At 45.0% G+C, this 24,606-nt stretch overlaps 1 protein-coding gene across 4 annotated transcripts; it reads right to left on the bottom strand.

Moving 5' to 3' along the window:
* Positions 1-585: 585 nt before the first annotated feature.
* LOC126536535 (putative gamma-glutamylcyclotransferase CG2811) lies at positions 586-20,605 on the bottom strand. 4 transcript variants are annotated; one of them, XM_055074067.2, is made up of 3 exons: positions 20,376-20,605; positions 5,883-6,141; positions 586-1,478 (listed from the first exon to the last, which is right to left on the bottom strand). In XM_055074067.2, exons 2-3 carry the CDS (start codon positions 6,096-6,098, stop codon positions 1,095-1,097), a joined length of 600 nt encoding a protein of 199 aa, XP_054930042.1. In that variant the 5' UTR covers positions 6,099-6,141; positions 20,376-20,605; the 3' UTR covers positions 586-1,094. The 4 variants fall into 4 exon arrangements, with proteins under 4 accessions (XP_054930042.1, XP_050039501.1, XP_050039500.1 ...); XM_050183544.3 differs by lacking the exon at positions 20,376-20,605 and adding an exon at positions 12,849-12,899; XM_050183543.3 differs by lacking the exon at positions 20,376-20,605 and adding an exon at positions 7,443-7,797.
* Between the last annotated feature and the right edge of the window lie 4,001 nt (positions 20,606-24,606).

Below are 24,606 nucleotides of genomic sequence, written 5' to 3'. Positions count from 1 at the left end.
CTCTTGGGTATATTTAAAATCTTGGTCCAAGTTAGCTGGGACACCCTGTATATAGATTACGTACTCGCGACGCCTGCGGCAGAAAGGATGTTCCACATCCGCCGCCAAGGTTTGTGAGTGGTGGCGCTGGCTAACGCTTTCAGGGTTCTAGTAGTAAAACATAAATACCCCGGATAGTTATTGGGAAAACGGTGCTGTGGCAGCTCAGTTGGTAAGGGCATCGCACGCGTAATGCGAAGACGTGGGTTCATATCCCACGTGCGGCCAGTTGCTTTTTCATCAACTTTCATGTCCTATGTTGTCCTTTGTGCCATTGTTTGTTGGCTTCTTATGATAGGATTAATAGAAATCAGGCCCCTCGGTTGATCCCCTTACTTCTCGTATATATATATATATATATATATATATGTATGTGTGTGTGTGTGTGTGTGTGTGTAGACTGAGAGCAAAAGTAACGTTTTCACATGTGTTGTCCAAACCTTGCGTTGACATGTGAACCTACAGTTCTAATTAAAGTTTGCTGAACAATCAGTTGTAATTACTATATTAATCAAAAGACTAAAGTAGTGCAGGCTTTCCCAGGAGGTTGCTAACAACGTACATTTGGTTTATTTCGCACAGAAGGCGTCGACGTTTTTTATACATGATACATGTCAGGTGGGACAAACGATACACGTCACTTCGTAGTATACAGGCGTTGTTTGTGACGGCGTTCGATAGTAGGTATTATATAAACCACGTTGAAGAAAGTCTGTGCGGGCTTTCTGTAGAACGTTCAATTGAGGTCCTTTTTTTCTATTTTTTACAGCGAAGCTGTCTATGGCTAGGTTCTGGCGCATTTTGTCTCCGTGGACATAGACCAACAATTTTTCGTACGTGGACCTATCCCGAAGATAGTGCAGTGCCGGGCGGACCTGCGGCAGAGGTGAAGCAGGCTTTAAGCCCTCCCCATACATGGACCGATCCCGAAGATAGTGCAATACCGGGCCGACGCGCGGTGGAGGTGCAGTTTGCTATTAAGGGATCCACATTCACAGCTTCTCTGGTCACCCTTCTTCACAGAGTGAAAGGGCACTGAATTTTTTTTACGTGTTCTAGCCGCTGCTGCAGCTGTCGCTTGCGGCGATGTGTTGAAGCGCGCTGTTCAGGAAGCGTTGCGTTTGCTCCTTGTTGCCTATAAGCTCGGGCCACTCGATGCCCGGCTTCCGGCTGTAGCGCGCCACCTTCGGCAGAGAGAGCAGTTCTAGCTCGAATTTGCGTACGAAGTAGATCCACGCTTTGCACCTGTCGCCGGCCTCTGTCGATGATGAGTCTTCGGATCGCGGTGTTGTTCCTTCTGTGTTCGGGTCCGTCGACTTGGGCTGCGACAGCAACATGACGTCTTCGTGCGACCTGACGTAGAAGTCGGGGTGCGACTCGAGGCGGTCGAGGACGTCCAACATCCGGTCATCCACTTGGTAAACCTCACCGCATATCTCCTGCACATGAAATAAAGTGGTTCGCGCTGGAATGTCTACACGTAGAGAACACAAGAAATAAACACACACCCAAGGAAGTACAAAAGCATCGATCTCTGTATTTGTGTTTAATTCTGTCGCCCACCCGCCGTGGTTGCTCAGTGGCTATGGTGTTAGGCTGCTGAGCACGAGGTCGCGGGATCGAATCCCGGCCACGGCGGCCGCATTTCGATGGGGGCGAAATGCGAGAACACCCGTGTACTTAGATTTAGGTTCACGTTAAAGAACCCCAGGTAGTCGAAATTTCCGGAGTCCCCCACTACGGCGTGCCTCATAATCAGAAAGTGGTTTTGGCACGTAAAACCCCATAATCTAATCTAAATCTAATCTTCTGTCGCCTCTCTTGTAACGACTATTTTGTTTCATATATAACTGAGCCAACTGGGGCAGCATCTAACTCAGCATAGTTGGACCACAATGTGTCGATTTATGTTTAGTTGTATGTGAGTATTTAAAAATTTAGATTTAAACGTGAACCGATTGTCAAGTAGTTCCTTTATGTAAACACTAAAGAAAGGTCGGACAGGGCTGAAGAGTGAGCAAAACAGGTTCGTATTCCTTAAAAAATGTCAGTTGCCTCTGGAGGGGAGTGAATATCCTACCAAAGGCCTTACAATGTATATGTGAAAATTCACGCGAATTTCGCTGCTCGCTCACATTTTCCTTCGTGATTGCAGGACACCTGTTACCACCACACAGCTTTACTATGTATGTATGTATGTATGTATGTATGTATGTATGTATGTATGTATGTATGTATGTATGTATGTATGTATGTATGTATGTATGTATGCATGCATGCATGCATGCATGCATGCATGTATGTATGTATGTATGTATGTATGTATGTATGTATGTATGTATGTATGTATGTATGTATGTATGTATGTAAGCATGCGTGTATTTATGTATGTATGCATGTATGCATATATGTATGCATGCATGTATGCATATATGTATGCATGCATGCATGTATTTATGTACGTATGCATGTATTTATGTATGTATGCATGCATGCATGTATGTATTTATGGCTCTCGCCCGCCCTGCCTGTGCCTGCCTGCATGCCTGCCTGCCAGCGTTGGTTCCTTACCCTGTGATAAAGTGCGGCAGCTGTTCGATTTTCTTTAGCTTTTTGACCGTATACGGCGTTTGGAAAGAGTGACCACTCAAAAAGTGCTCCTGTTCTGAGAGGTCACGTTATTACGGCATCGAGTTTTTTTTTTTTTTTTTTTTTCATGTGTCAGCATTCTGCAACGCTTTTGTGGCCGTGAGGGGTCTTGGTCCATCCGCGGTTTCACCAAGTAAAAGAGCTGACCTATTTTGAAGTTTTTCTTGTAGCGCAAGAAACACGAGGACGCAGAAGAGAAAAACAGACACACACAGTCACTAACTTCTAACAGTAATATTATTCCGGGACGGACGCCACTTTTAACCCTCACATTTTCTCGCTTTTAACCACGTGTCTACTGACAAGATAACATGATAGTATGATAGTACAACTCATTTGCAGATTATAGGCAAAAACTATTACGTTTAACGCATGCGCAGGAATTCCAACTCTTTTTTTTTATAGTGACAAGGACGGCTGGCTAACGCAAGCATTGCCAAACTCTTCAATATGAGCACTTTCAATGATGAGACGAGTGAATTCACATTTGCTTCTCCCGATAATAACTATGTCCGAATCGCGGAACGCATTCGCATTATAACAGTGAAATGCGAGGAAGCCATCCGGCGAAGCCTTGTTAACTTTATTGGAGTGCTGTCTAAGCCTGTCATTAATGCATCTGCCGGTTTGTCCTATATAACTCTTTCCACAGGGCAATAGAATTCGGTAAATGACGCAGGGCCTACAGTTAACGAACCCTTTTCTGTGCTGCTTTTTGCACGCGTCCTTTGTTTTACTATAGGGTCTTGTTTTTGCACACAAGCTGATAAGCTTGTTTGGGGCAGTGAATACTACGTCAACCTTTCCACGTTGTCATATCTTCTTAAGGTTACGCGATAAGCGGTGGATGTAAGGAATTACGGCAAAGTTTTTCTTTATACCAGACCCTGCTCTGGCTGACGTCGAGGAAACAGCCTCTCCCGACCGTGTTGCTCGGAGCATCCCTTCAGCAATTGACACAATCAAATTGTTTGGAAAACCAGCCTCACTCAACCGCACTACCTGTTCTTGAAAACTAGAAGACATTGAATGAGGGCACAACTTTTTTAGTGCATTGTTGAAGCACATTTTCGCTGTGCCCCTTTTAATAAGCCTTTAATGAGCCGAACTGCACGATAAAAGAGGCTTATTAGCTCTATGTTGGTAACACCAGCAGATGTGATCGTCAGACAAAACAAATTGTAGATCGAGAAAGCGGATGCCCCTATCTACTGGCATATCGAAGGTCACATCAAGGGGACTAAGAAATTCGCAAATTATGTTTGTGACGCCTTCACATTCTTTTTGAAAACAGTGAGGAGTGCAGTCAAGAAATAAAAGGAAATCATCAACATATCGGAATGCTCTGTAAACTGAAGTTCCCCTGAACCTCTCTGCCAAGACTGCCTACTTTTGCAAGATGCAGGTTTCTGAGGACGGGTGCCAAACAAGACCCGATACATACGCCTTGCTTCTGTAGAAACGGAACACTATTCCACTGGATAAACGTTGAGGCCAGGTATTGCTTGAGTAATGCTAAAGAACTCTGAACAAAAGTTGCGGCTTCGTTGCAAAACCGCACAACACCAAATTTGTCAATGCTTTCTTCAATGCAGGTTAACAGGTCAGATTGAGGAATCGAGTAATAAAGGCCTTTTATGGTCAGCAGAGAACACGTTCAGCCCCTTGTCAGAGTGCACCTTAACAAATTCTAAAATTTGGTCGGAACTCTTCACAAAGAAGGGTCATTAATGTCAAGAAGATTTAAGTGTTTTTAGCAGGTAGGTGGCTATTTCCTTCTGCCAGGTCCCTTTCTCAGACACAATTACCCTGAAGGGGATGTTACCTTTGTGTGTCTTCGCGCTAAAAAATACCTCTAACACTTCCCGCTATTCTTCTCAATGCCTTTTACAACCTTATTCAGATTCATCTTTTTGCACATTTCGGTCGCTTTTGCTTGGACTTTAGCTAACAAGATGTTTTTATGTTGCCTAAACACGCCTGAGATGGCTTCCTTAGCCTTAGAGATCCTCAGGGGAACCTCAGTTTACAGAGCATTCCCGATATGTTCATGATTTCCTTTTATTTCCTGACTACACTCCTGACTGTTTTCGAAAAGAATGTGAACGTGTTACAAGCATAATTTGTGAATTTCTTAGTCCCCTTGGTGTGGCGTTTCGAAATGCCAATACATAGGGGCATCCGCATTAGCCCTCTACAATTTGTTTTGTCTGACGATCACATCTGCTGGTGTTACCAACCTAGAGCTAATAAGCCTCTTTTATCGTACAGTTCTGCTCATTCCAAGCTTATCAAAAGGGGCACAGCGAAAATGTGTTTAAACAGTGCACTGAAGAAGTCGTGCCGTCATTTAATGTCTTCCAGTTTTCAACAACAGGTAGTGCGGTTGAGTGAGGCTGGTTTTCCAAACAATTTGATTGTGTCGTTGCTGAAGTGATGCTCAGAGCAACACGGTTGGGAGAGGCTGGTTCCTGGACGTCAGCGAGTGCCCAGGGTCTGGTAAAAAGAAAAACTTCGCCGTAGTTCCTTACATCCACCGCTTATCGCGTAACCTTAAGAAGATAGGACAACGTGGAAAAGTTGACGTAGTATTCACTGCCCCAAACAAGCTTATCAGCTTGTGGGCAAAAACAAGACCATATAGTAAAACAAAGGACGCGTGCAACAAGCAGCACAGAAAAGGGTTCGTTAACTGTAGGACCTGCGTCATTTACCGAATTCCATTGCCCCGTGGAAAGAGTTCTATAGGACAAACCGGCAGATGCATTAATGATAGGCTTAGACAGCACTCCGATAAGGTTAACAAGGCTTCGCCGGAAGGCTTCCCCGCAATTCACTGTCATAATGTGGATGCGTTCCGCGATTCGAAGATACAGTTATTATAGGGAGAAGCAAATGTGAATTCACTCGTCTCATCATTGAAAGTGCTCATATTGAAGAGTTTGGCAATGCTTGTGCTAGCCAGCCGTCCTTGCCATAATATATATAAAAAAAAAAAGAGTTGAAATTCCTGCGCATGCGTTAAACGTAATAGTTCTTGCCTATAGCCTGCAGGCGAGTTTTACTATCACACTATCATGTTATCTCGTCAGTAGACACGTGCTTAAAAGCGAGAAAATGTGAGGGCATAAAAGTGGCGTCCGTCCCGGAATAAAATTATTTTTAGGAGTTAGCGCCTGTGTCGGCATACTTACGTGGCCCACGCCTTCGCAGGGCAGCAGACATGGTATCTCGTACGAGGACACGAGTACCAGCGGCCACTTCTTGAGTGTCCTCGCCTGGCCAACCAGCGTTGAGCGGCCGTTGTCGGGGTTCGTCAGGATCGTGTGGTTCGTCTCGCCCGTTTTGAGTGTTCCATAGACAAACACGCAATGCGTCTGCGTCTCCGTTAGCGCTCCGGCCGCTTCCATGTTGACGTACGATCTCTTCCTCTCTCTGGTTCAATCCAGCTGCCTGTGGAAAGGAGTTGGAGCGTAGATTCGACTAAGGACCAGGAGTGCCACTAAAATTTTTTTTCTCCTTTGAAGCCTAAGCATAAAGGCTGGAATAAAGTGGTATACTGCCTACGTGCGCCTGTATGATCAACGTCGTGCAGTAATACAATTTCAGGTTGCATGGCTGTGCTAGAAGAAATTGTATTTTTTGGCAGATGGCCGCGGTCTCAAGTTTTTCACTCGACTGTACAGAGCGCGGTCAAGGAAGGTTACTCAAAGCCAAACACGCCTATTCACCCGAACTTGTCCAAACATGCGGTGCAGAGTTGTGAGCAGCTAGAGCAGTTACTGTGACACGAATTATCCGCGATTTGCAGGAGCAGTTCTTTCCGCGTGTACATTACTCGCGTTGTACGGCTAAAGGGATTGAACATGGTCGCATGAAATAATAGGAAGAGGTGAATGATTAATTCACATTCCGTATGTCAGGGAATCAATGAATAAACCAATAAATAAATACAATAATAAATAAATGTCAATTTCGCTTCACTGAATAAGTAAGCAGTGTTTCACCTAGCAACCGCAATTTATGATGCAACACTTGGTAAAAACAATAGGGAATCAATCAACCAATCAATCAATCAGTCATATCTATTTAACGTGCCCAGGAACAATCCTAAGGTCCTAGTGCTGGCGCAAGCACACATTAATAATAATAATAATAATAATAATAATAATAATAATAATAATAATAATAATAATAATAATAATAATTCTAACAAGAAAGACGAGTCCTGTAGTGCAGAAAATCGGGGACTGTCTTTTCTTCAGACTATAGGAGAAGAAAAAAACTTGTAGGCCTTTATCACTTAGCTAAACTAATACCACCCGAATTTTATTTCGGATTATGGGAGAAATCTGTGTGCGAAGCCGCATGTGGTGTTTGCGAAAACTCACGGTCCGCTCGAGTGGTCCATAGACTTTCCTCAGCGAAGCTTCGTGGAGCGAAAGGCGCGAGCATCCATGTACTACGTCGTGTGCTGTCTCACGTGAAAGAGCGCCTTGCCACAGATAGCAGTCGCGGTGATCTCGGTTGCTGAGAATATGACAAATCCGCCGTTACGATGTGGTTCGGAGAACAGGCTTACTGTGGGAGTCAGAGACGTCCGCGAGGTCAGCAAGGAACGAACGGCAACAATCACCGCACACAAACGTATTCACACATACAAAATGCAAGTGCAAGGGCACATGTAGGACATGGGACGAGCGAGACCAAGCGCCCCTACAAAGCGTTGAGAGCGACTATCACAGCGCACTCACAGTTTGGCTGGTGTTGCGTCACTCGACGAACTGCAAGAGCGAAGACGGCAGGCTAGCTCTCACAGGCTCTTGTTCGTCTGCTGGGTGATAGGAGCGGAAGAGTTTCAAGTTCAGAGGTGCCCTGATGCATTGGCGCTCGACCGGGTCCTTCCGACAGCTGTTGGCCTCCCGAACGTTGACGACCGACCCAAGCCAACGCGTCTTCCTTGCTCCGCTTCTCAGCTCTGTATGCCAACGTGGTGGTTGGTCTCTTAGCGCCTTTCGTAGGCCGCTTGAGCCTCGCGTTATCTGTCGATTTGCTTCGCGCTCAGTTTTGAAGCGTATCTTGAGTCGTTGTTTTCGTCTTGATTTGTTGTTTGGCTACGCCACGAGCACACGTGCAGCGAGGTGTCGTCCTTGTTGTGTACGATGCAGGCGCCGCGGTGGATGTGCTTTTATGTTTTCGACTCCACTTCCTCCTCGTCCAGGCGTCTCTTGGGACTTCACCACACCCTCCTAACTTGTGTGCAGCGAGTGTATTTACACCGACGTTTTGCTTGTTACAACCGACTGAGACACGAAGAAAGCTCAGGGACATACAATTTCCGTGCACGTCGTGGTGAAAGCAGGTTAACCGCCTCCCAATGTTTGTAGTCGTATGCTGATCTTACACGAATTTTCATGTCAAAGCGCTGTATACGAAGTGCACTTCAAGGATAACTTGTCGTCGTCTGTGTTGACGGGGTGGTCCAAATAAAATTAGTGGCAGTTTTCACGAAAGCTGGTGACACATCATGCTAAAATCCCCTTTAAGTTCCGCATTCATCCGACTTCATATCATGAGTGAATATTCTACGTAATTGCTTCCGAGTTAACTTGAAATGGATTGAAAGGCGGTGTGCAATTTGTGTACATATTTATCAGGAGAATAGTGCAGCTCAGTCGTAGCCCACGGGTACGGGTATTAATAGTGTGACAGAGCATGACATATAAGCATGTGACATTGCATGATACGCATAGTGTATCGTATAACGTCTGTATAAACTGAATCATAGCATAGCATGTGAAAAAGTTAGAACAGAGGAACAGCGTGCAAAATACGAGTAGCATGAGAAATAGGGCGTACCATGGACATTATATGGCAGGGCCTGATATCTAATGGCAAATACAGTAAGGGTGTGCGAATAGTGATTTTTGGGACCGAATCGTATACAAATATATAGTGCCAGAAACAAATAGAATAGAATATTGAATAACTTTCAAATAATGAACAGCCGTTATCACAGTAACTATAAAGCGTTGTTCATATCCTAGTATTTTTAATGTTAACAAGTTTGTCATTACATAGAATGTTATGGAGCGTTGTTCATTAAAAAAAATATACAGAAATTTTGAAAATTGTCTACACATGCATAAGCATTCTTTAGCTTGGCTGTTACTTCTTGATCTTGTTTCCCAAATTTTAGTTGCCCACCTCCAACTTTCAAGGTGGCTCACCCCCAATTTAGGTTGGCCCACTCTAAAATTTAAGTTGGCCCACCCCACAATTTACGTTGGCCCACCCCTAAATTTGAAGTTGGCCCACCACCAAATTCAAGTTGGCCCAACCCCAAATTTCAAGTTGGCCTACCTCTAAATTTGAACTTGGCTCAACCCCAAGTTCAACCTGGCTCACTCCCACATTTCGGTTGGTCAGCCTCCAAATTTCAGTTGGGCCACCCCTGAATTTCACGTTGGCACACCACAAATTTGATGTTTGCCCACCCCAATTTTAGGTTGGCCCACCCCTAAATTTCAAGTTGGCCCTCCCCAATTTCAACTTGGCTCACTGCCAAATTTCACTTGGCCAACCCCCAAATTTCAGTTGGGCCATCCCTAAATTTCACATTGGCCCACCCCGAAACTTTAGTTGACTCACCCCCGAATTTAAGTTGGCCCACCCTAAATTTCAAGTTGGCCCACCCCTAAATTTCAACTTGCTTCACCCCCAATTTCAACTTGGCTTACCCCCCAATTTCAGTTGGCCAACCACCAAATTTCACTTCGACCACCCCTAAATTTCACGTTTGCTCACCCTCAAAAAAGCTGTCCCACCCACAAATTGAAGTGGCCCATCCCTAAATTTCAAGTAGGTCCACCCTCAAATTTCAGTTTGCCCACCCCAAAATTTTAGTTTTACCATAGGCTTCTCCATGCATTCTCTATGTGGCCCTATGCAACCCTAAGGGTAACGTGTCACACTTTTCCTGTTACAGACACGATTTTGCTAACAAAATTATCCCTGATCAGTTTTTCATTTTGGTTTCAATTGTTCGTTATCGCTCATGAAGCTACCAATCATCTACATTTACACTATTATAACGGTTAAATGTCCTAACTTCGCAAACTATGCATATTTGTGCAGACACAAGGCATTACACTTTTCGCGTGACTGACTGATTTTGCTGGGGTACTCGCCAAAGAATGCTTACGCATTCAAATACAAATGGAGAATTGGGAGCAAACAAAAATTTTCTTCGCATGCACATGCCTCTTCGGAGAGTGCGAACGATGGCTGTATAGGCTTTAGCGTATGGCTACCTAAGGGACGTAGCCTGACCCACTACACGAATTATCACGTTTTATCTCTGTACTATGCCCACAGGGGTGAAAATTTACCGTACTTTTGCTCCGGTTTAGGTTTAAGTGTGCATAGTTGACGTTTCCAAATACTCGAAAAGTGCTCGAAAAATATTCCCGTTTACGAATAGCGACTATACGATTTGAAGACCGAATCGAATTAGACTCTATTCGATTGGTTATTTAATAGTTTCGAATATTCGCACACCCCTAAAGCACAACTCATATACGGTGTTCTATTTTCTTTAGGTGCACCAAATGTAAAATATATCACCTGTGCCAGATAGCATAATTCTAATCGTTGAACTAAACTGCTCGACGCGTAATTGGCTCATTAACGCAATTGAATTCGTTATGTGGTCGCTAATTAATTTACAGTACATACTGAATCTTACAAATAGTAGCTAGGTAGTTTTGCGAGGCACATCAACTTAGAATGAATTCTGTGGATGGCACTGGTTTCAAGATATGGGCCGTCAGACTTGCGGTAAGAGTGCACTGTTACACTTTAAGAAAATGCTGTTTTATGTATTAAACGAGGAGAGGGGGTTAACCGAGGGTCCCGATTTTTATTAGCCATATTATAAGAAACCAACAAACACTGACACCAAGGACAACATAGGGGAAATTACTTGTGCTTAATAAATGAATTAAATAAATGATAAATTAATGGAAATTAAAGTGGATGAAAAAACAACTCGCCGCAGGTGGGAACCGAACCCACAACCTTCGCATTTCGCGTGCGATGCTCTACCAATTGAGCTACCGCGGCGCTGTTTCCCCATCCACTTTCTTGGGTATTTATGTGTCCTAGTAGAACCCTGGGAGTGTTAGCCAGCGCCAGCACTCGCATACCTTGGCGGCGGACGTGGAACGTCCTTTTTGCCGCAGGCGTCACGAGAACGTGATCTTTTTGGGTGAAGGCAACTGGTCAATAAACCCACACATGCTACCTGAAGGCATCAATGTTGCCAGATTCGAGACCCTCGTATGTAATAAACGAGGAGAGGGGGTTAACCGAGGGTCCCGATTTTTATTAGTCATATTATAAGAAGCCAACAAACACTGGCACCAAGGACAACATAGGGGAAAATACTTGTATTGAAGCACTAAAGTAACTGGAACGCCAATGCATTTGGTCGGACGCCTTGAGAAGAAATATTTCGAAACTGGTGGGATAATTCGTTCCAAGCAGATACGCCTTGTGAATTCATCGGCTCCAATTCGTAAATTGCAATACGTGTGGTAAAGTAATCAATTAAACATTTAATTGAATTATGTAAATGATTCAATTCAGCATGCGAATTTTTTGTAGACGTAATGCCCCCCTCATTGAGTAATTTAGTTTAAAGGTAAAAATTGTGCTATCTCCCGCAGCCGACCTTTGAAAACTTGGGGTAGCCTTCCAAAAAAAGTGAAATTAAAAAAAACCTGGCATATCGTCATATCATGTTGTATTTTAACATCTGTAGAATAAACCACGGCATAGCACATCAGATGAAAACATAATTACTCTCACCCGAGAGTAACAAAGGTGAAATGAAAAAAAAAAAAAGGCCCGTGTTTCGTGCACTGGGGGCACGTGAAGCATTCCTTGGTGGTCAAAATTAATCTGCAGTCGCCCCACTACGGCGTGCCTTATAATCAGGTCGCCGTTTTGGCACGTAAGACCCCAGGATAGGAATCTCAAGAAGTGGTGTGTATGCTTTGAGAGGCCGCTGCAGTCGAAGTTAAACGAGTTCAGAGCTGGTATATAGCTACCAGACGCCTAGTACCTACCAGGGCGCTGTTCCTTTTGACTAGCTGGCAAATAGCGTCGCACCCGCGTGCGCTATTGTCTTAGGACTTCGAGTGTATCAACAAACCTTGCTATGGCTGCCAGTGTTTCGCCCTTCGAGTGAGACAGCCAGTTTTTTTTTTTTTTATACGTCGCTTGAGGGTCGTCATTTCGTGAATTACCCGCCGTGGTTTCTCAATGGCTATGGTGTTAGGCTGCTGAGCACGAGGTCGCGGGATCGAATCCCGGCCACGGCGGCCGCATTTCGATGGGGGCGAAATGCGAAAATACCCGTGTACTTAGATTTAGGTGCACGTTAAAGAAACCGAGGTGGTCAAAATTTCCAGAGTCCTCCACTACGGCGTGCCTCATAATCAGAAAGTGGTTTTGGCACGTAAAACACCATAATTTAATTTTTAATTTTGTGAATTATATATATACATAAACGAATGTTAATGGATATGCCACCCTCCCAACTGCGTTGTGTGTTGTTCAGTGTTGCGCATACTTAACTGCCACAAAACAACTTGCGCTGAAGCGCTACAGGTATACAGCTAGCCCTGCGTTGGCTTTTGAAAGCCACGTCGCAATCAAGACTATATTAGAAACGGTTGACGCCTTACCGCAAGTATGTGACGCTTGCGCTATTTATCGTGAGTTGCCTATATACTAAGATTGCAAAGATTGCTTCTCTTACTTCCCTTATCAGCCTACTCTTTTATATTCCTTATCCACCCTAGGCGTAGGATAGCAAGCCAAATCTACCTGTTGTTAAACTAACTGGCCTTATACACCGCCTTTACGTGTCGGTGTTCAGAACAAGAGACGTGCGTATAGGCGGAAGGCAGCGAAAGAGGACTCGTGACTCGCTTGCGTTGTTTGCCTATAACGTTGCCTCTCGAACAACGACAATGGCTCGTTAAGTGCGGAATGTCATGCGATATAACTTCCAGCAGTCTCTTCTATAGACTTGGAGCTGGCTGAAATGACATATAATAAGGTGACGGAAAAGCGAAATATTTCGAGCATACGTGTTGGTGGTGTCAGAAGCCCCTCTCGTTTCAGGTGATCTGCGATCCGCCCGTGGAATTCAGCTCCGGCTGGTTGAAGCGCTCGCATAGCCGCAGGTGGCTTTAAAGTCTTCCGCTGCCATCACACAAAGAGTGAGAGAGAGAGAGAGAGAGAGAAAGAGAAAGGGAAAGGCACCCAGACTCCTGTTAATGACATATACATAGGTTGCGCCCCTTAAAGCGCACGTACGTCAGCGCCAGCGGTGTAGCGCTCTTCCCTCACGCATTGTGTTGTACATCTACAAACATCAGTTAGGACACGTTCGTTCTATAGGCCGTAAATCTGTTATGAAAAAGTAAAGAAAGAGAAACTGTGGCTTCCATTGCCATCCGTAGCCGCAGCTGCGGCATATATGGCGAAGCGCACATTAAGCGCCCATGTGATTATCGTGGTGAAGTGATTTTTTACTTATTGTATTTTGCTCTTGCGCCCATCTGCGGTGTTGTGGGCCTTTCCTTTTGAGATACCTAGTCTGCGAAACTTCGCAACTACGCCTTCATAGGCGCAGGTCACTCCGAGAGGTCCATCCTGCGGATTTGACAGATTTTCTCCATGCTTTTCTTCAACTGGATTGCTTACTTTGCTACCAACTTTAGTGCCTCAGCACATAATGTGGCGCAGGCTGGTAGTCCACCACCAACGTCACATTTTCACTGAAACTTGCTGGTCACTGCAAGCGCATCTGGAAGATTCCATGACGCGTGAACAAAAAGCGCTTAGACGCAAGCAGCGTCGTTCGATTGAACGACCACCGACCGCGCTTGTTGACAGAGTAATACTGGCGCTGCCGAGTTTTACGTCGGTATAGAGGACCCAAGAGGGACCAATAACCTATTTAGTTCATTATCGTTTCTAGGTCAGCGCAGTTGTAGAACCGTGTTCCCAGCCCTACCAACTGTCCTTGCAATCGACATTAAAAAATTCACCACTGAATCGAAGGGGGAAAAAACGCCAGAAACAGCCGACGACTTCAGGAACTGCCCGCGGAATTCGCACAACTCCCTGAAACAGAACGCACCGTCGAAAACCTTCTGACGACAATAACGAAGACGCCTGCCACACGAGCCCCATTTATTCTCCAGTAGCCGCAAGTACCTCTTGGTCCTTTCGACGTTTCAGTTGCGAAGACCCTGAAGAGTGACTGGAACAGCGCGATGGGATTGCGCCGTTCAACAAGTAATCTGACGACAATAATACATGTGCATCGCCTAGTTTTCCCTAGAAGTCTCCGCAATAATATTGTATTGCAACCAGAAAACGACCTGAACAACGTGGTACGTCTTCGAGACCTTGCTACCCTTCACTTCACCAATTTCCTCACTCATACACTTCATCTGAACTAGCAAGCCGTGCATAAAGCAGGGCTCACATCTTCAGATTTCACTAAACTCTTTTTCTCGTTATGATCATCATGACCATGATGATGATCATCATCATAATTTATTATACCCTTAAAAAAAGCCTTTTATTAGAGTATTACATAAGGAACGAGCTGAGGCACTGCCAGCAGCCACCAAAAGCGTCATATAAGAACATAATAAAAATAAATAAATAAGAAATTGCGTTAACTAATGCGGTGACTAAAGGAGCAGCTTTTGTTGGGTGAGGACTCCACCGAAAATTCCCAGTCGCCACAGGGGAAATCAGAAATAGCGGCCTTTGTAGGTGGGGAGCATTCCATGGCTAAAAAATTGAGGAGACACCATCGACGATGATTGTCAACGTTTTTAGAACGCTACTTGCTTTCTTGAAGTAAGGATGAGCTTGAAGGCGTATCTTTGTTTTAGTAAGGATATTGGGTAGCGTTTGTTGTTTTATTGCATAATTCCGTATATAGAGAATAGATTCGTTAACCAGTACATATGTAGCGGCGTATAGTATTGGTGGCGACATGCATAAGCCGATTCTTCATATATGTGTGCGGCGCGAGCGCCGGCGTGGAAGGCGACTGCCATCCTCCTTCCTCACTGCCGGAGCCCTCTCCCGCAGCCTTCCCAAGAGGAGAGGGCGACGGAAGAAGAAGCGGGCTGCTCTTTACGAGCGCTCCACCACAGCATCTAAACTTTCAGGCGTCCCAAAGCTCTCTCATGACAGCACGTGCATATCGATAGCTAGAAAAAATTCGGCTCACTTAATACTGCTTGCATGTGGGAATGAAAACATTACACCGTTTGTAGACCTCGGGACGTCATGAACGCTCTAATTTTATACACTGATGACGTGGCGCCACCTCGTCCCCAATGGCTGCGCTGTCACGTGCGCAATGACCCACATGCTAGGCGGACCTTTAGACAGCCAGAACCGTGGCGCCGCCGTGGTGTCGGGAAAGCGTGCTCGTCTCGCACCCTTGAGGCCCGAGTTTGATGCCCATCCTGCTTGAAATTTACCAAACTTTCTTTTCAAAGGTATTGAATTACTTTGTTCACAGATACCCCCCTGAGAAGTTTGACGTCAATGCGAGCATTTTTTATTTGTTTTAACTGTTTGCGCCGTCGGCCATTTATAGTACCGTCGCTCGGTCACGCCGCCGCCAGCGACGCCGCTTACATGCGATGCTACAACTGTACGAAAATTCTGTCAACGACTTGACGACACGATGAAGCTGTGGCTTGACAAAGCAACTGATTGCCCACTTGAAGACTCAACGCAGCCTCAGCGGGGCGACAACTAGCGGTGACCTTAATAATAATAATAATAATAATAATAATAATAATAATAATAATAATAATAATAATAATAATAATAATAATAATAATTTCATTCGCATCACGCGTATACATGATGCTGGGGGCCTGCAGAAAAAGCTGTCATAATGGCAGCTTGAGAAGGCCGCTGGCCCCCGCACTGGCAACTTCGCGTAGCAGTGAGCAAATCATGCAATGTTTAACATAGAAATTCAAAAGCATTGAAATCTGTGCATGAAAAAAGAAAGAGAATACATTCAACTTTTAAGGGATCGTGTTACAATGTCCAGAAGTATGAACCGCAATCATTCAAATTTTACGACACCATACATCTAACAATGTTTTAAATTCACAATGAACAAAACAGAAGCTGCTGCGTACATCTAACAAAGTTTAAATTCACAATCAACAAACACAAGTTACTGCAATAACAAAGATAAGTATACACAAAGGCTTGACTCAAAATAAGGGTCGTAAATATTTACAGAAAGCATTGTAATGAAAGTAAAGCAAATGGAAGATTAGTGAAGTGATTTGGCGTTTTTTATTTCTAATTACTAAAGAAGTTACGAAGTTTCTTGAAAGTAATCTTCCCAGGTTCAAATTTTTTCTTATGCAATGTATTTAACAATCTCGGTAGCCGGTCTTTTAACATTTGTAAACCATATGTTGTCCTGCATGTGTCAGCTTCCCATCTCTCAAAAGTTCGTGTGTTACATGTGGTACAGTGTTTTTTTTAGGTTTGCGAATTGGCGCAAGGAACCAGTATTATTCTTTATCTCTTGTTTATGTCGTTTGCACAGGCGATAATCATATTATTTGGAACAGGTAATACATTATACGTGAAAAATAAAGGTTCAGAGGGATAGTCCATGGAGACATTTGTAAAAGCACAGCGAAAACTTTTTGTAAAACATGAACCTTATGCAGATTGTTTTGCGTCGTAAAGGCTCGAACGAATTAGCAACAATTAAGACACGAACTAAATGAGGTATTATAGAGTAATATCATTACATTACGCGCCGGTAAACTTGCATTTAGATATATGAGTCCCACTACTTGCGATAGTGTTTTTGTTAAGTAGTCTTTATGTGCATCCCAAGACATGGTCGCATGAAAGACAACACCTAATGTTTTATTACACTGTCAGACGATAACTGCAAACTAAGCGGCAGGGCTCACGCATCTCTTAGACACATTCTCTGGGAATGTGAGGTTACATGCAGAGAAAATGCAGTTTCCCCAGATGAAGCTACGGCGAGATGGACGGCCACGTTGCGCAGCTCAAACCTCCAAGATCAACTATGGATCATCCAGCAAGCCCGCAAGGCGGCGAGCAGACAGGATCTCCGAACCTCCTCGGGGGCGGCCTAGGCCCGGACCACGAATATGCCGGATTTCCAATAAAGTTGTTACCACCACCACCACTGGAAGATTTCCACTGGCGGCCTGCAGAAAAAGCTGTCATAATGGCAGCTTGAGATGGCTGCAGGCGTAGCAGTGAGCAAATCACAGCTTCAGCAGGACATTTTCATTTATTGCTATGTTTTTATTTCTGGCATAATATAACACTGCCTTTGTTTTCTTGCATAATTAGTTTTAGCTAGCTTTCCTTTGTCCATTTTTTTAGCTTAGCTAGAATTTCGTTTGCATGACGAATAATTTCATCGGTTTCTTTTGCTGACAAAAATATACTTGTATAATGTAACAAGGTTACAATGGGCTGTCATTCGGTGGCTGCTCATGTTGACGCAGGGATGATCGCAGTGTTATGAGCGAGCGTTTTGCGGCTCGACTAGAGAAGGCTACGGCCACTTGGCACGGCCCACAAATCCGCACTGCGGGTGGCCACTTGATTGCTGACAGGAATATGCACTTCTAGAACTACTGTTCATGGACGTGTATACCACTGCCACGTTGACTCACCCTCCACAAGGGCTCTCACGTGACATGATACTATAGCCATGAACTTTCCGAGTGAGCACGGCTAGCGCAGTGATTATTCTCAAGTAGAAGTCCCTTACGCCTTCGAGGGACAGCGCAGAGCAGACGACTAGGACTTAATAGCAGCGCGTAAATGTTGGCGATCTTTGGAGACCATATTGACATTCCTCCCCAAGCGAGCGTCATGGTTTCGGTTGGTGTCAGGGATTCAGATTGAAGGCATAACGAGAGCAAACTAGTAATGGATTCTTGACCGTCGCGCATGGAGTCGTCCGTCTCTGTGAAGGGGACGGTAATGCGCTGATCAAAATTTCAGGGAAGAGCAAAACAACCTCAGCAAAGGCAGCGTGGGCGCGTTCTTTTGATAAAGCCGCAGAAACAACTTTCGCTCTGATCACGCTCTCCGAGTCGTCATCGTGCCATGGTCCGTGAAAGCTAACCGACTATGTCCTAACTTCAATGTCAACCTTGCCCTACCGAAGCATAAGCAAAAGAACTGAATAGCTTTATTAATCGACACCGCGAATGCTCTCAACGTCATCGAAGATTCGACGACACCGACTGCGCAACGCGCCGCGTAATTACCGAAGAACCTGCGTGATCGATCCGCCAGTAGCCCTACACTGGGTTGAAACGCGAGCGAGACGCCATCATCGCCCAAGTAGAAATGCTCCGCGACGACATCGTCCAGCCATCCAAAGGTCCCACGGCATTTTCGGTCGTCCTCGGTAGAAATAAAACAAAGGTACCTTTCGGTTTTGCGTATGCTTGAGCCCCGTAATGAGGAGAGACGTGTGCGCAAGGCCAAAAATCGACAACGTGCTGGACTGGCTTTTCTCGAAAAACGGAATTGATCTTTTTTGATAAACTTTAGGATTATCTATTTACTCACAGAGATCGAGCGAAGGGAGCGGTGAGAAGAGGTCTCATAGCACCAAATGGTTGAAAGTTAAAGGTTATGCCATTTGGCTTCCGCGCTGCGCCAGTTGCACGCGTTATGGACTCTAAAGCTTTCTGTGCGCAAACAAACAGTGACAAAGAAGAGGAGCAACACAAGGACGAGCGCTTTCGAGGAAAGCACTCGTCCTTGTGTTGCTCTTCTTCTTTCTCCCTGTTTGTTTGCGCACAAAAAGTTTTTAAATAATTAATCTGTTCCAACTAGGCCGATTCGCAGTTGTTATGGACATTGTGCTTGCGTGCCTGAAAAGGCAGACCTGTCTCGTTTATCTAGATGAGTGGTTGTTTTCGATTCTCCTTCGACGAGCATTTCAGGAAACTGCAGCTCTACATGACGCCGTTAAATTGCCAGGGCTGACACTAAGACCACATAAATGTTGCTTCGCGTAAAACGAGCTGCTTTTTCTTAGCCACATCGTTAACCGTAACAGAGGGCGCCCGGATCCTCAGAGGACTGCAGCTATTGCATGTTCTAGTGCATCTACGAGCCCCTAACATACATTAAGAAGGCCGACGTACTACACGTCACAGAAACCGCCAGAAGAAGCACTTAGGGAACAAGCAGTGTTCAACAAGCAGATTCAAGCAGTGTATGACTTTGCACCGCGTTAGTCCAAAGGAAGAACGACATCGAACAAAAGTATACGAGTTACACGACGACAGGAAAATAGTACCTTGCCATTTTCTGGGCCACAGCGACTTTCCGCTCATACTTGTATCTGTATATTAGTACATTAAAGGTCTTGAGCGACCACCATGGCCTGTGTTAATCGCAACTCTAAGGGACCCGTCAGGCCCCCTGACACGCTGTAGGTTGTGTATACAGGAGTTCTGAACGTCCGAACGGAAGCGCCCTGACTCCTGTGAGAGCTCCCGTGGATCAATCACCGAAAAATAAACAAGTCGACGATTTCCTCAGACCAATAAGCGCCAGTACGTTAGCTCACGAACGACTCGCCGTCTCAGAGTTGCGCGCGTTCATACCTAAAGGCAAGGTTGATTCATGTCCCCAAAATTTTGGCGCAGATTGTCCTAACGTTGTCATCAAAACGACACACTGGTGAAATTTCACACAGAAAGGAGCCGCTTACCTTATCGTCAAGCCATCACAACTCAACGGAGAAGTTTCTAAGTCTTCCCACAACGAGTCAACTTCAGAACGTCTGGGATTCCCCCACAAACGTACCCAATGGGCTTCAAGAGAGGTCCCACTGGCTAGACCTTAGTACTGATACCGCACACTACGCCAGACCATGCCGGAATTGTCAGCGATGAATGAAGCCAACATCAAAGCCTGTGGGACTTCCCAAGCTAACTGGCACCACCGCAGAGACCATTCAAACATATCTGGATGAACTTTCTGGGTCCTTTCCCTGTGGCAACGTGCGGGAAAAGATGAGCCAATGTGTCTATTGACTATTTCACGTGCTTTGCTGAATCACGAGCACTGCCTACAGGTAGCGCAATCGATATGGCCCAGTTTTTCATTGAGAAGATCGTGCTTCGATACGGCGCCCCCGAAGTGTAGATTACCGACATTTACAGGCAGGGACGGCAGAGCTGACGCAGGAAATTTTGCAGCTGTGTCACACTAGCCATCGTATAGGACGACTGGGTATGATCCATAAATGGCCTCACAAAGCACTTGAACAAGTCGCGAACAAGCACGTGATGCACATGAACATAGAACCAAAGAACTGGGACGCTACATCATGCTGCTTTGCTTGAGCAAGAAACGATGCAGTTGGCCCCGTTCCGGCTCGCATATAGGGGGCAAGCCGCATTCCGATGCTCGACGAGACGCACCCATTACCGACGAAGTCGGCCATGGCGTCCAAGACTTCAAAGTACACAAGATGCCCGGTACTTACAATCTCCGACGACGTTGACTGGAATACTCACCCGTAGCGAGGGTTCATGTGGGTACACCCATACACCAACGGGTACTCAGTAAGATGCTCTTCCATCGCGATGTTGGCCCCCGCAGAACTGGACTACAATATAGTTTCTCACGGAGAGCAAAGTCTCAGCAACGCAGTCACCTCTTACGGCTGAAGCTGTTCTCTACACGTTAGCAGACTATCGGAAGGTATTTGTTTTCTACTCGTCTGGCTTTGTGTGAACTATGATGCCCTTGCTTTCGTGTGTATTATTGGCATTGTGGCCGTGCTCTTGAACGAAAGCAATTGTCGCGTGCTATTCTGCTTCACACAAGCGCTGCTATCAGACTTATCGGCCTGTATTTTGCAACATTTTGTTTCGTTTTCCATTCTTTTCTCATCACCCGTCGCACCGAGTGGCGGATCACAGCGATAACGGTGGCGCGGCGGCGTCTGGGTTTCACGTCAGGTGACCGAGGGCGGACAGAAGTGAAAGATGAAATTATCAGTTAAAAAAAGAATTCCGATATGAGATGTCACCGGTTTAACGTTTCAGTTTACTAAAAAAAAAAAAAAAAAACTGGCGTAACACGCCTGCATAAGTTCATTAAAGCGTCCAGAGAGTTACCCTACCGGTGCGCCGAATGTGATGTGTTTTTTGCGAAGTATCGCCATGTTGAAGTTCTTTTATTATTATGCTATTCAACGCTTTCTTTTAGAGCGCAGCTCTTAGGCGCCCGTCCCTGCGTTTAGCGTCGGCGTCCCTCGTCGGCGTCCCTCGGCGTTACCGAGCGAACGAGCACAGCGCAGGATGTAAGAAGGAACGCGAAGCGCAGCGGGGGATGAAAGACGGCGATAGCGAAGAGAGTGCGAGGAAGAAAGCGTTGGAGGAGGTTGCAGCGAACCATGAGGCGGAAAGCGGAGGAGGGTATGGCGAACGCGCGAGAAGAAAAGCGTAGTGCCGTGCAAGAAGGGCTCTGCAGCGACGACCGCTACGATATGGTGCCAGAGTAGCGCGCCGTCGTCTGTTCACCCATGGCATGAATCGAACGCGTCCACCAATACCATATATGGAAACGAAGCGCTGCAGAGTGGAGGTCTGTCTGCGGCGGCTACTGTAAATCCCGATTAGGGAGGCAGTTTCGCAACACTTCCCTTCGTTTGCAATGTGCCGCACTAGACAGATTGTGCGCACCAGCCAATATATCGCGAAATGAAAACACGTATAGAGCTGCGCTCCAATTTCGCACCAAGGAGTATCTTAATCGTCGGATAATTTTTTTATTGTTTGTTTCTTTCATATCTTCTTGTCTCGAGGTGCATTTCATCATCATCAGTGTGACCAGTCCCTCTCGCGTGTATCAGTCATGTCAGGAAACAACATAAAACAACGTTCGTGACGGACGGCGTTGAAGTCGACGAATGGCTACGTGCGAGAGTGTCTATATACAGGGTGCCCCAGCTAACTTTAGCCAGAGTTTAAAAATATGCGAATGACACGTAACTGGACAGAACCAAGGTAATGTTGTTTGCCGACGCTTGGAGATACCGAAATTACGTTCTCATTTCTCCTAATTGGATAATTAGTTTTAATTAATTAAGCAGCATCTGAAATGATATAGTTAAATGAAAAGTGTCAATGAGAAAATTGTAGAGCAACACGAAAAACTACGGATACAGCTTTGTGTTGCTCAATAGGTGCTACATAAAAGTGTTTCCCGAGCGTGAAAGAAGCACGCGAATGCACGCAAACTGCCTCGAGCGGCTAGTCGCGCGGCAATTTTGCGTGCATTTGCGTGCTTTCACGCTCGAAAAAACACACTTATGTAGCATGTATTGAACAACAGACAGCTCTATCGGGAGTTTTTCATGTCGCTTTACAATTTTCTCACTCACACTTTTCACCTAATTATAATATTTGAGAAGCTGATTAAGTAATTAAGGCTAATGATCTAATTAGGCAGAGTGAAAGAATAACTTAGTATCTCCAAGCGACGGCAAACAAAATTATCTTGGTTCTGTCCGGCTGCTGGAATTCGCATATTTTTAATGTTTGGCTCAAGTTACGCGGGATGGTGGCTGGTAGAAAATCATGCGAAAACACCCGTGTACTTACATTTAGGTGCACGTTAAAGAACCTCAGGTGGTCAAAATTTCCAGAGTTCTCCACTACGCTGTGCCTCATAATCAGAAAGGGGTTTTGGCACTTAAAACCCCATTATTTTTTTACTGTTTATGCGGATGACAAGAGTGCCCTTGTGCAATCCGAGAATCCCACTGAACTCTCCCTTCTTGCTAACACAACAGTTGAAAAATTATGTGAATGGACAAGTAAATGTTCCCTGCAGATAAACAGAGCGAAAATCAAAGCTGTGCTATTTATACCACATCAAAAACCAATATTTTACAACTTTAACGTTTATATTGGCCATAATCCTATTGAAGTAGTTTCTGAGGCAAAAACACTAGGTGTCACATTTAATCAGCACTTATCATGGAATCCGCACGTGCAGCATCTATTAAGCAATCTTGCCAAAATATCAGGAGTACTCTGGAGTACACTACATTTTGCCACATAAGTTGAAACTCTTGATCTATAACGCGCTGTTTTATGCTCAGCTAAATTACTGCGGGCTGGTATGCGGTACCTCTAAAGAAAATGTAAATACGATTTTTTCTATCCAAAAGAAAGCTCTCTGTCATGTAGCCTATCTACCTAATGGCAGTCCATTACAAGATACCTATTATGCATACAATATAATATCCTTTCCAAAATTATATGACTGCAACCTGATAATGAGGTACAAATATAGCTTAAAAACCAATAACGACGCATTTAGGTCCCTATGCAAATTGCAACCCCCCTCCCCTCCCTGATAGGGGATATGCATTGAGGAAGAAAGAAGCATGGTATGTGCCATTCTGCAGAATCAGTCGTGGTCTCGACAGCCTCGAAAATCGCCTTCCAAGATTAATAAACGAATTCATGCAAATCGAAATTGACCCAAGAACAGCAACTAATGCTAATCTTAAACTTTATTTCATCAGCCAGTTTTTTGGCATTGAACAACCCTATCAGTCATCTTCTTCATTAAAACAAGATATGTGAAATACTTCGTTTCACCACACAGTGCAGTGGTTGCGTTTGGTCTTTTGTCCTAATTTTCTTTTATCCGTCCCATCTAGCGAATATGTTTCTCATCACTCATCCTTTAGAGCACAAATTGTACTGTCATGCGAGTGTTTGTTTGTTGTATTTGTAATAGAGTTGTGTGAAACACTGTCGCCCTCCTTTGGGAAAATGTCATCTGCTGCGAATTGTTTGTACCTTGACTAAGAATTTGATGTAGAGCTGTTGCAAAAAACTGACTTGTAAAGGGGAGGGGGGCAGTCAAGCTTGCCTCAGAGCAGCTTTTTGTGTCCACTCCCTGCATTTTGACCTGTGTGAAAAGGCAAAAATAAATAACTGATTGATTAGTTAATTGATTGATTTTAAGAAAAGAATGCAAAGTTGCCTTCGTTTATGGAAATGTAAGTTGCAGCCGAGACGGCGTTAACGTAAGATTGTGTCGCCGCCTGCCAGCAGCTGCAGAAGGCAGCCGTTCAAGGAAGGACACCGCGTGTTCCAGAGGGGCGGGCAACACACGGTAACCCTCCGTAAATGGCTGCTTTCTCCAGCTAGCGCCGTCTCGGCAGCAACTTGCATCCCCATAAACTAAGACAATTTTACATTTCTTTCTTAAAAACCAGGCACCTAACTGCGTCAAGGGTTACACTCAACGACGCAGACACGAAAACGTGATCTTTGTCCGAAATTTGAGCAAGAACAGTGCAGCGGTAACCGCAAAATATATTTTTTCGAACAGATTGAGCGAAATATACACGTCCCTATTTGAGCGTTTGAGTCACGCAACTGTTGGGATCCATCGTCTTTCTGGCCAATGCCACCTTAGACTTCGGCGGCACTCTTCGCGTGGTGTGCCATGCTCACGAGGACGAGCTCACCGGCTGGGAAGCCTACAAGCAGCAGCTTAGCGACCTCTACGGCAACCTGTCTAGTCAACAGCTTGTCGCCGAATAAACTGGTGGTACTTATCCAGACGTCAGCTGAGCCATACTTATCCTAAATTTACAGGACAGGCTAGGGCTTTGCCAGAAAGCTGGTCATCTGATGTTTGAATCTCACAAGGTCGTTCACGTACCGAAGGACATCGTGGATGACGCGTTGAATCTGCTCGTCTTTAACGTTAGGA

The sequence above is a fragment of the Dermacentor andersoni genome, chromosome 4 (assembly GCF_023375885.2).
Source record: "Dermacentor andersoni chromosome 4, qqDerAnde1_hic_scaffold, whole genome shotgun sequence".
In the NCBI taxonomy this organism is placed as follows: domain Eukaryota; kingdom Metazoa; phylum Arthropoda; class Arachnida; order Ixodida; family Ixodidae; genus Dermacentor; species Dermacentor andersoni.
The sequence above is the reverse complement of the archived record's forward strand: the minus strand, read 5'-3'. Positions and strand labels throughout refer to the sequence as shown.

Coding starts and splice junctions, on each gene's coding strand:
- LOC126536535 (XM_055074067.2), bottom strand. CDS start 6,098: ATGGAAGCGGCCGGAGCGCTAACGGAGACGCAGACGCATTGCGTGTTT. Junction 1,479..5,882: donor CCTGCGAAGGCGTGGGCCAC/GTAAGTATGCCG, acceptor TTTCATGTGCAG/GAGATATGCGGTGAGGTTTA.